At 39.8% G+C, this 11,138-nt stretch overlaps 1 protein-coding gene across 2 annotated transcripts in view; it reads left to right on the plus strand.

Moving 5' to 3' along the window:
• The window catches only part of LOC127005142 (integral membrane protein 2B-like), a 23,855-nt gene extending 12,734 nt beyond the window's left edge, over window positions 1–11,121 (plus strand). For both annotated transcript variants that reach the window (XM_050873759.1, XM_050873760.1), the window contains 3 exons: window positions 463–577; window positions 1,825–1,971; window positions 3,804–11,121. In XM_050873759.1, the coding sequence (XP_050729716.1) occupies window positions 463–577; window positions 1,825–1,971; window positions 3,804–3,937 (396 nt within the window). In that variant the 3' untranslated portion in view covers window positions 3,938–11,121. The remainder of the gene's footprint in view (window positions 1–462; window positions 578–1,824; window positions 1,972–3,803) is intronic.
• Window positions 11,122–11,138: the final 17 nt, after the last annotated feature.

Genomic DNA, 11,138 nt, shown 5'->3' on the forward strand with positions numbered 1-11,138 from the left:
CTTCCTTCATTTCTCCTCCTTTCTCTCACTCCATTATTCCACTCCCTCATTGCTCTCATTCACCTCCTCATTCTCTACTCCTTCTTCTTCTCTCCATGTTTTCTCTTTCACATGTTGTTCACCCTTCTATTATCGGCTTTTCTTTTACCCTTCCTCTTTTATTTTTTCTCCTCCTCTTCCTCTTCCTCCTTCTTCTTGTTTGTCACTCTCCTATTTCTCTTTTTCTTTATCTTCTCCCTCCTCTCATTCCTTTTCCTTTCCATACTCCACTCCCGAAACTCTCTCTTTTGGCTTCATCTTTACCATCCGTCTCCTTCTTTCTCTTTAATATTTGCTAAAGTAGAAATGCAAAGTTTAGGTGGCTATTAGGTTATAGTTTGGATCATAGGTCTGTGTGGTCTGAGTATCTATGTAAATCCTCCTCCTCCACATACTCAACCTCTCTCTCCCTGTACCCACCAGAACAAGACCGGCATCATCGACTTCACCACCCACCGCTGCTACGTGATGCCCCTGGACCGCAACCATGTCCTGCCCCCTCGCTCCGTGTATGACCTGATCAAGAAAATGTGGATGGGTAAGTCTAGGAGGGATGTATTTGCCGCTATCCATCAGCCTCTCAGTTACCTTCCCCTCATACGCCATGCTGTCCCTTTTTGTTGTCATTCTCATCCTCCAGTTATTTTATTTGTCTCATCCATGTAAATAAATGTGGAAGGGGAAGTCTAGGAGAGATGTATTTGCCTTCATCCATCAGCCTCTCAGTTACCTTCCCTTCATATGCCATGCTTTCCCTTTTGCTATCATCCATAATTGTCCTTTAGTTATTTGTTTCCATTTGCCTCATCCATGTAAATGAATGTGGATGGGTGACTAGGAGTCCTGTATTTACCTTCAGCTGTCAACCTTTCACTTACCGTCTCTTCATATGCCATGCCTCCCCCACCCCCCTTTTTTTTACAGCAAAGGAAGCAGCTCAAAGGCATAAACAATAAATAAAAAAGCCCTCTGAATGCTGCTCCCTCAAAAGGAAATAGAATGAGTGGCCAGAAGGTAGGGTCAGGGTTGGAAGGTGTCAGTCATTCTCATCCTTCAGTTATTTGCTTCCTGCTTCCTCCTATACGTCACACACTACAGCTGGATTGCGAGGGGTCTCATGGTAGGGATGCAAGTGCCGAACCAATGAATCATTCGGTGGCTACTTCTACGTTGTGTGTTTCTTACACATGCTATGCCTTCCATGTTACTGCATCACACTCCTTATGCTTCATGATTCAACCCTGGGGTGCTTACTGCTTGTTCTAATCTTCTTGCATCACCGTCATGAGACCGTCACTCTCCTATGCTCTGTGATGGGGGGGATGCAGGAGCCAAACCATGGTCAAGCTGTGGATGTGAAGAGCTAGTGAGGTTATTCAAACCCCAGTGGCACTTTCTGACATCAGGAAGGACATCTGGTTTTAGACCCAAAGTCATAACCACAAAAACAGTGACCATATATAAACATGGGTAAGAGCTGTCAACCATTTACCTCACATATCTCCCTTTCATGTTACTTTTGGACAGCTCCTTAGGGCTTGTTCCTCTTGTTCTTATTATTATTGTCACTCTACCTTTTCTCTTTTTCTTAATCTACTCCCTCCTCTCATTCCCTCTCCTTTCCTCACTCCTCTCCCTCAACTTCTTTCTCTTTTGCCTTCATCTTCGCCTTTCTCCTCCCAACAGAAGCTGAACGATTGTGAAACTGCTATTGCTTTTAACTTTGTCTTTCATATTCCGTGCACTTTTTTTATCCCTTCAGTCACCTCTCTCTGCCCCCACCAGGCTACTACAGCGTGGATACTCAGGTGGTGAGGGAGACCATGCGTGTCGTGCGTCCCCCCATCAAGGACTACCAGCCCCTGGGAGTGTACATCACCAACTACTGTGCCACCTTCCCCACCTACAACCTGGAGCACCTCCATGTTCACGGTGTGTGTGTGTGTGTGTGTGTGTGTGTGTGTGTGTGTGTGTGTGTATTTATCTATTTGTAGGCTACTGGGCCCGAGCTAAGCTCTAATAGTCCCGTTTCCATATTTACATTCTTCCAGCCTTTCCTTCACTTGTTGGACACTGTTCGCCTCCACCACCTCTTCCCGCAAGCTGTTCCATGTTTTAACACTTCTATGTGAAAAACTATACTTTTTTAAGTCACTCAAACAGGTTCCTTTATTAAGTTTCTTCCTATGTCCTCTCAGCCCCTGCATTCTCGCAGTTAAGAAGAGATCATCTCTATCCACCTCATCAAACTTACCAACTTATACAGTGTGATCAGATCTCCTCTCTCCCTTCTTTGTTCCAGTGTCGTCAAGTACATCTCCTTCAATCTGTTTTCATACGTCATATTTGAGAATTCTGGGACCATTTTAGTTGCAATTTTCTGTATTCTTCCCAACTTTCTAATATCCTTCTTTTTGTGAGGCGACCACACAACTGCAGCATATTCAAACTTTGGTCTTATCATTGTTGTTATTATTTTCTTCATCATTTCTTTGTCCATAAAATGGAATGATACCCTTATATTTTGCATCATCCTGTAGGTTTCTCCAAACAGCTTGTTTATTTGCTTTTCTGGGGATAGAGTGTCTTGCATCGTTACTCCCAAATCTTTTTCTTCATGAACCACCTTTTTTTCTTCTCCCATCCTGTATGTCTTCCTTCGTCTTTTTTTACTTTTCCCCATTTCCATAACATGGCATTTGTTTGCATTAAATTCCATCTCCCATAACTGGCTCCATCTATTGCTATATTCTATACACACTCTTTTCTTATTAACTTTGCATCATCTGCAAAAAGGCTCATATAACTTTTTATACCCTTTGGCATGTCGTTTATATATTATGAACATTATTTGTGCCAGAATTGAGCCTTGGGGAACTCCACTCTCTACTCTCCTCCAATTTAATTTCTCCTCCTTAATCACTGTCCTCATTTCTCTTCCCATTAAGTAATCCTTCATCCACTCGATAACCTTTCCGCCCATTCCTCCCCACTGTTGTAGTTTCCAGATTAACCTTTTGTGTGGAACTTTGTCAAAAGCTTTTTTCAAATTGAGATATACACAATCAGCCCATCCTTCTCTCTCTTGCATCACATCTATTGCTCTTGAGCAGAAACATAGTAAGTTAGTGACACATGATTTCCCTTTTCTAAATCCAAACTGTCCTTCATTTATCATGTTTTCCTTTTCTAAATGTTCGACCCATTGTTTTTTATTATACTTTCACAAATATTGCACATTACACTTGTCAAAGAAACTGGTCTATAATTTAGTGGTTCAGTTTTATCTCCACTTTTATAAATTGGTACAATGTTCGCTCTCTTCCATTCTAAGGACACTTTTCCTGTATTTATAGAGCATGTTATTATGTCATAAAGTGGCTCCAATAATTAATTTCTACACTTTTAGCACTTATCCCAAGATTCCATCCGGTCCCATAGCTTTCCTTCCATCTAAGGTTTTCATCAGCTGTATCAGTTCTCCTTTATCAACCTTTACATGATTCAATTTCCCCTCATTGCAATTTTCGAGACCCCAGTCAAAGTCGGTTTCCTCCGTAAACACTTTTATGAAAATAATTTATGTAATATTTCAGCAATTTCTTTGTCCTTTTCATAGATTACATTTTTTTCATATAGCCTTTCTACTCCTTCATTTCTTCTAAAGAATAGGAATATAAGTTTTCATTTTTCTTCTTTCTTTTATAGTAAGATTAATATCTTGGAATATTTTAGTCATCGTGCATTCATTTGCCTTCCTGCAGATATGAAGAAGCGCAGTGTGGACCAGTTGGATACTTTTGGTGAGAAGGGCATCCAGTTTGCTGAATTTGCTGGCAAAAATATCGTCCACTTCATCATCCTTGGAGCAGATGAGGACGAGATCAGCCAGCAGTGAGGGGCTGGAGGGAACATGGCCAAGGATGTGGGAGGGTAGAAAATGATATGCATCTAGTCATTCACTTGCCTTCCCTCTCCTAAGCCATTCCCTTCACCTCCCCCCCCCCCCACTTAACTTCACACACTGCTATTCCAGTCATGGAGGCCTGCATGTGTGTAAGTGTGTGTGTGACAATGTGTGTGTATGATTTTGGGAAGGCTTGGCCTGAGTGGGGGCAGGCTGGCCTCTCCCTTTTTTTTTCTTGAATTTTCAAGGTCATGATTTATACATTTTGAGGCTAATTTGAGAATAGTTGCTTGCAAATTGTCATATGTAAGGAAAAGGGTTGAGTTGACCTCAGAAAAATATGTGAAAAAACCCTGCTGGGTTTCGTCCAGTCGCAGTGAAGTAATTCTTACAGTTGACAAAATTTAGATTGGCTGTGGAAAATTTTTTGTTGCTAATGGAGAGCTGGACTTGACCATTTAGGAAGAGGTGAAGAAATCTTTCAGTTTATAGAGTAGATTGATGCCCAGGAGAGAGAGAGAGAGAGAGAGAGAGAGAGAGAGAGAGAGAGAGAGAGAGAGAGAGAGAGAAAGAGAAAGAGAAAGAGAAAGAGAGAGAAAGAGAGAGAGAGAGAGAGAGAGAGAGAGAGAGATGGAGAGACATTAAATAATACCTTTGTAAACTTTGAAAATAAGAAATAAGTTTAAAGGGTTACACAGTACCACTTTTTTCTTTCTTCCCCCCTCCTTTTTTTTCCACATCCGAACTATGCCTCACCTTTTAAAACTTGAATTCCTCTGGATCTGGATCTGGACGATAATGCGCAGGGCACCCATACAGGTTTCTCTCTCCCTCTCTCTCTCTCTCTCTCTCTCTCCTCATTTTACGTCTAGCATGGAGGGGAGCTTTGGGTGAGTAGGGACCTGAAGGGGGTTGCAGGAAGTATTACAGGGCTGTGTGGGGACATGAAAGACTGTATGTGTGTGTCTGTGTGTGTGTGTGCATGCGTGCGTGACACTAGCCAGGTCATTTGCACTCAGTGTCTCCTGTCAGTTGTTCCAGTGTAGGTCTGAACAACACTTTTTGCTCACTGCTGATTGCTTTCCACCCACAGCCCTCTACCTCTAAGTGTCTCTCTCTTTCCTTGCAATTTGCCAGGAAGCTGCTGGGTGTTAAGCTGAGGATGGACTCGAGGGGTGCTCAGTGAACCTCTCAGGTAATGCACATATCATCCCTCTTTGTTGACAGGCATTACTGTGCTGCTGTCTCTATGCACTGTGATGAGGGTGAAGGGGTGATGCCAGACAACCCATTTGGTCTCACACAGGGAAGAGATTGGATTTATTGGAAGAGCAAGGGTTGGTCACTAACAGGAACACTAGAACGCTTGCGGGACAGTTACTGTATATGCTCATGTGAAAGTTAATCTCATGGAAGAGTCGACCCTCCCAAGGCTAGGATATGTCTGATGGAGGAATACATTCATCCCCCATAGGAAAGTAGCATCCATGTAAAATCAGCCCCTTACACCTGGCTTGAAAGTAATCGCTCGTGCAGTGTTTCTATCGAGGGTGAAATTCAGTCCATATCACAGAGAACTCTTGGCATATTAGCAATAATGAAATGCTACCTTCCATCCCCCATCACAGTCCAGGGAGAAACAACACGACCATCCTTGTTAGTGCGAACCCCAAAGACATCCAACCCTAAAGAGAGCACCCCCCACCCCACCCCACCCCACCCCACTACCTGTCACTCACCCTCAGAAGTATACGGCATGGACACAGACAGATGTTGACCCTCGTGTTGCTCCCCCACCTGCCCCCCGGACACCCGCTAGGCAGTGTTGCTGTGGTTCCTTTGTGATAAGCTTAAGGCCAAAAAAAATGTAATTGACTACTTTCCCATTGTTCAGTTAAGGTGGTTGTCTGTGGAGTTTGTATCGTTCTTTCTATTATTACTATTATTATCATTATTATTATCAAGGTAGTATCTAGTAGTGTTAGGATTCACTTTGGTTCACTGCACTAGGGCTTAAGTTATGTTTTTATGCATGACTTTTACCCTCAGTGTGGCAATCCACTTATACATTGTTCTTCATATAGTTGACGATGCTTTAATTGCCAATACGTAGGTCCCTGGAACTGTGTGTGTGTGTGTGTGTGTGTGTGTGTGTGTGAATGATTGCTATAGGCTCGTATCAGCTAGTTAGTTTACTTATCCTTTAATTGAACATCTTATGGTTGTTTATCTATTGTGAGGGAATGATAAAAAGTTTTTTCATTATCTGGTTTACTCCATCATTCCCAGTAGTGCCCCAAATTCATCCATGTGGTTGTAATTTCCCAGGCGGCATTAATACTACATTGTGTGTGTGTGTATTAAGTGTCGTGTGTGTACTGGCCTGTATTTGTGGCCCTAGAGTTTGTAGGTGAGATGTTACATGTCTGCTTAAAATGAATGGACTCTTCATTTGCTGTAGAATGTATTGGAATTAACTAACCATTCTAGATATCACTTGCTCACCTTGTCACCCTACACCCACAAACACACACACACACACACACACACACACACACACACACACACACACACATGAAAAAGACTAAGTTGTAAAGTACAAGGAGGAAAAGACATTGCATTATTGCCCATACTTTGATTCTGTGAGGCTCCTGACAGTGCAACAGTATTAGCACAGGAACTTCTTTGCTGTATAGATTTTTCCTTTAGCAGATTTCACTGCATGGGGCATTATTAATTGATTCTGATGGATTATAATTAAGGACATATTTCCTCCATTGTTTTTAGTGTTTTAAGCCTGTCAGCCTCTCTGCAGTATCCATTGCTGATGAAACCGTGTATGTATTTCAGTCTCGGTCAACCACACCCAAATTACATCTTTTTCATCCTCTTCAGGAAAGCTATGCTATATTGTAATGTATACTCAAATACCAATTTCTCAACTTGTAACTGTGTAAATAATAAAAGTATACTGTGAAAATTCCTAGTCCACGGAATACTCGCCTAGGATTATATGCTAAAAGAACCTCTGTGTCATGATGAGTACAGTGCTTTGAAGCAGTCAAAAGCTTTGTGCCAAAATGACTCATTATGGAGCAGTGCATGCTGAGTGGATTTAAGAAGTATTGGAGTCAGGCTAGAGAAATAGTTGCACCAGCTAGTTAGAGCACAGACTGATGAAGTACAGCACACCAGGATCCTGAGAGAGTGAGAGAAAAGAATCCTCCATTTACTGTTACAAATGAATCATAGTACTTTGCCTCATTATGATTGCAGTGTTGTTTATGGCATTTTGTTCATAAGATTGTGGCTTTAAACTCTATACTGTCAGGACACCCTTTGCTTTTCAGTTTAAGGTTGTCGTGAGGTGTATTTGGAGCCGAGATCTACTGGAAAGATGGCATAAAGAACAAGGAAACACTCAAAAGAAAAATAGCTTTATGATGAAATAGACAGAGGAGGAAGTCTGTTGAAGCCCATTGGCTGTACATCATTTTCATTTAATTTTCATTGGCAATCTTATGATGCATGTGTGCTTATTTTTTGCTTTGGAACCCATGTCGTTATGTTTCATCTCGAACTCGAGTTATTACATGCTATATTCCACAGACACCATATACTTCCTAACCATAATGTTGTCTCACCTTCAGTTCATTTTGACTATATAGATAATGTAAAAAGCAAAGATGTTATACATATAGACTTATATATAAATATATATAGTATGAAACTCATAGCATTTTACTGGTATGTATAATGTGTTTATATGTAGAGGTATTACCATTATTATTATGATCATTGTGCCATTAAAAGCACACATTATAACCTGGATTGCACTCTGTTTCATAAATAACATACTGATGAGAGAGAGAGAGAGAGAGAGAGAGAGAGAGAGAGAGAGAGAGAGAGAGAGAGAGAGAGAGAGAGAGAGAGAGAGAGAGAGAGAGAGAGAGAGAGAGAGAGAGAGAGAGAGAGAGAGAGAGAGAGAGAGAGAGAGAGAGAGAGAGAGAGAGAGAGAGAGAGAGAGAGAGAGAGAGAGAGAGCGGTACTAGTTTATGTGTGTGTGAGTCAACAAACAGCATCACACCATAATTTTACTCAAGTGTTGCTGCACCACTCAGAGTCTTGTGCCATTGTACCTTTCAGAATATGCAGCAATTTTTAATGGTTCCTGTTTCATAAACTTGCTTACTTTACTTTGCATTTGTGACCTAATTTGCAGTCATGGTAAAAGTCTGTTTATCCAAATCCACTGGTCTGAAAATCCCAATAGCCTGAAATCGTGAAGCAGGATATTGTATGTAATCTGACCGTACTCAGTGGGTGTGTACATGATTACAGTGCTTTAGGCTGCCATTTAAAGGTACAGTTGAGGGCATAGGCTAAGCTGTGCATGGTCTCTGTGCTCATCTCTCTCCCATTGGCCCTTGAGCCTCTGGTGATAGCGTGAAAAATTTGCTAATTCAGACGCGCAGGTCAGGTGCTATTTGGATCAGTGGACTTTTACCTTATTACTTATTTTCTTTCTCATCTCTACTTTAATGTTCAACTTTTTTTTCTTTACCACCATACCACCACTACATATAAATCCTTCTTACTTATTGAAATTAAAAATAACTTCTTTCTCTTATTCACCTGGAGGTTTGAGATTTCTGACAGTAATTGATCATCTTTTTGTTCTCTCCTTTGACTGAATCTGTGAGACTTAACTTTTCTATTTCATTTATCACTTGAAATTAATGCTTATGTTTAATACTAAATACTCCAATAACTTGACTATAATTTTGATCTATTTTACAATCTTTTCTTCCTCCACTGCATGATTTATTTATTTATTTTTTATTTTTATTTTTTTTCTCCTGACCTCTCACCTTGATTCCCATAGCAGCACAAACACTAACTGGAGTCCTGCTTAACAAGTGGGTATGTGTGTGAGGTAAATAGTTCTTGGCCAGTAAACAATAGCTTTTGGCCAGTAAACAATAGCTTTAAAAGACTATTGGAATGTTTAAGGTGTGAAAACAGGTGAATGTGTTCATGGGGAATATCCTCTATGTGTTGCTGGATATGGCTTATTTCTAAAGTATTCACCCACTCATACATGTATCATGGGTTGGTTATGAATAAGTTTCCTTTTACAAATGCATCATCTGCTCTGACAGTGTGAGAATCAAGTGTCTACCCACAAATACCTGTATACAAGATTGATTTGGTTGTGGATTAGCATTTCTCCTCAAAATGTATCAGATATTGAAAGGAATGAGAGGCAGTTTTGTTTGTTTCATATATCATTAGAATTGTTTGTCAAAAGATTCTTCCCATATACACACACATACAAGATAGATTTTTTTAACATCTGCTTTTGAAGAAATTAAGGGACTGCCTTATTTAACTGCTTTATGTATCATTGGAAATACTCATGATGCCAGTGAAGGGAGTCTACCAAAACTTACACATACAAGATAGGCAGATGCTTGGAGATTGTTTATTTTCTTTTTTAAACAACCTAATTTTAAAATTATTGAGACAAGACATTATTCAACTGTTACAGATATCATTGGAAATAGTCATCATGTAAGTCAAGTCTACCCTTACATACATTATACAAGATTATCAGGTGGTTGTGGGTTTTTATTCTTCAAATATATTGCTTTTGAAATTACTAAAAAAAACTTCATCTTTTCTTTGAGACATTAATAGAAGTCCTCATCATACTGGTCTATGGTAGGCTAAAGACATACACAATTCAGCGTGCAATTTGTATTACTTGTCAGTATTTGAGAGCCCAATCAGCCATCAAGTGTCATGAATTGTATTAAATGCTGCAGAGTTTAAGCTCATATGGGATCTCAAAGAATAGATATTCATTCATGCCACAATTTGCTGTCATTGGCATTCATTTTCCATCAGAGTGAATAAGTCTTAATCAGCCACATTTCATTGCATTTGATGGCAGTTTTTGTACCAACTTGCAAGACGCCACAATTCTTACTACTTCTATGTGTTGCATACATACAAGATCACGGCCGTGGAGCCTGTGGTGTAGCTCTGTTTAATATAGGGTGTGTTTGCCAATTCTGACACAAATTAACACTTGGTATTTGCATAAGGGGATTAAACTATAAGAAAATTGAGCCAAGGTAAAAAATGAAGCCTTGTCTTGAGTTTGAGAATCTGTTCCCACTCTGACCATTTTTACACCCCAACTAAACTTTTCAGAGTATTTTTTTCTTCTGATCTGAGTACTAAATGGAAGGGTATGTGCAAATTGGCAAACACCCTAGCATAGGGAAGACATCCACAGTGTGTGATATACCTAAGTATCCAGCATAAGATGTTTGCCAATTTGTACTCACTATTCCAAGTAGCACAATGTCAGTTAAAAACTGTTTCTTGGAAAACTGAATTCAGGATAAATACTAAGTGCTGTGAGATAAAGACATGCTTCATTTTGACAGTAAAGTTCACTTCACACCAGGTCTTCTTTCATAGTACAGTACAAGTCCACTTAACTTAGTCTGAATCCCAGTGGCTCAAAAAATCCCAATAATCTAAATATGTAAAGACAGGAAATTATAAACTGGAACTGCTGTCTGAATTCTTAAGTACAGGAAATTGCAAAAGATAAAGTAGCTATACCATACATCCACAATCTGTACGGTGTTAAGGCTGAATGTATGGTGTTAAGGCTGTAGGGAGACAAAAAGAAAATGTAAAGAATTGTAAAACTAACAAAAGTGTTCCAAACACAATGCTGGGAAAAAAGGGCACATCTGCTTGAATAAATCCAAGGCACAGGATAGAAAATAAGTGATTCAAGCAAGAAAATAAGGATATAGAATATGAAAATTAGAGTGAGGAAAGATAGTGTAATGTCACTGAAAAGCAAAGTTGGTTAATAAGCAGAAGAGAAGATCAAGAGGAGGAGGACCTATGAAACGATACAGGTCAGAAGAAGAATGAAAGTACCCATTGGAAGGATGAGTTCAAATTGGCAAACACACCCTATAAAGAAGCAGGGACTTGTACTGCCAACAATAACCATTTGTTTTACCTTGTTCCACCACCACAAATTGATTAATACTATTGCTACCATTACTACAAGTGTATTAGAATATTAATTGTATGGGACTTTGTAACACCATTGTGGACAAGAAATATATCCATAAATTGTTGACTTTCTTTCCTTGTA

Source organism: Eriocheir sinensis, chromosome 29 (assembly GCF_024679095.1).
Source record: "Eriocheir sinensis breed Jianghai 21 chromosome 29, ASM2467909v1, whole genome shotgun sequence".
Lineage (NCBI taxonomy): Eukaryota > Metazoa > Arthropoda > Malacostraca > Decapoda > Varunidae > Eriocheir > Eriocheir sinensis.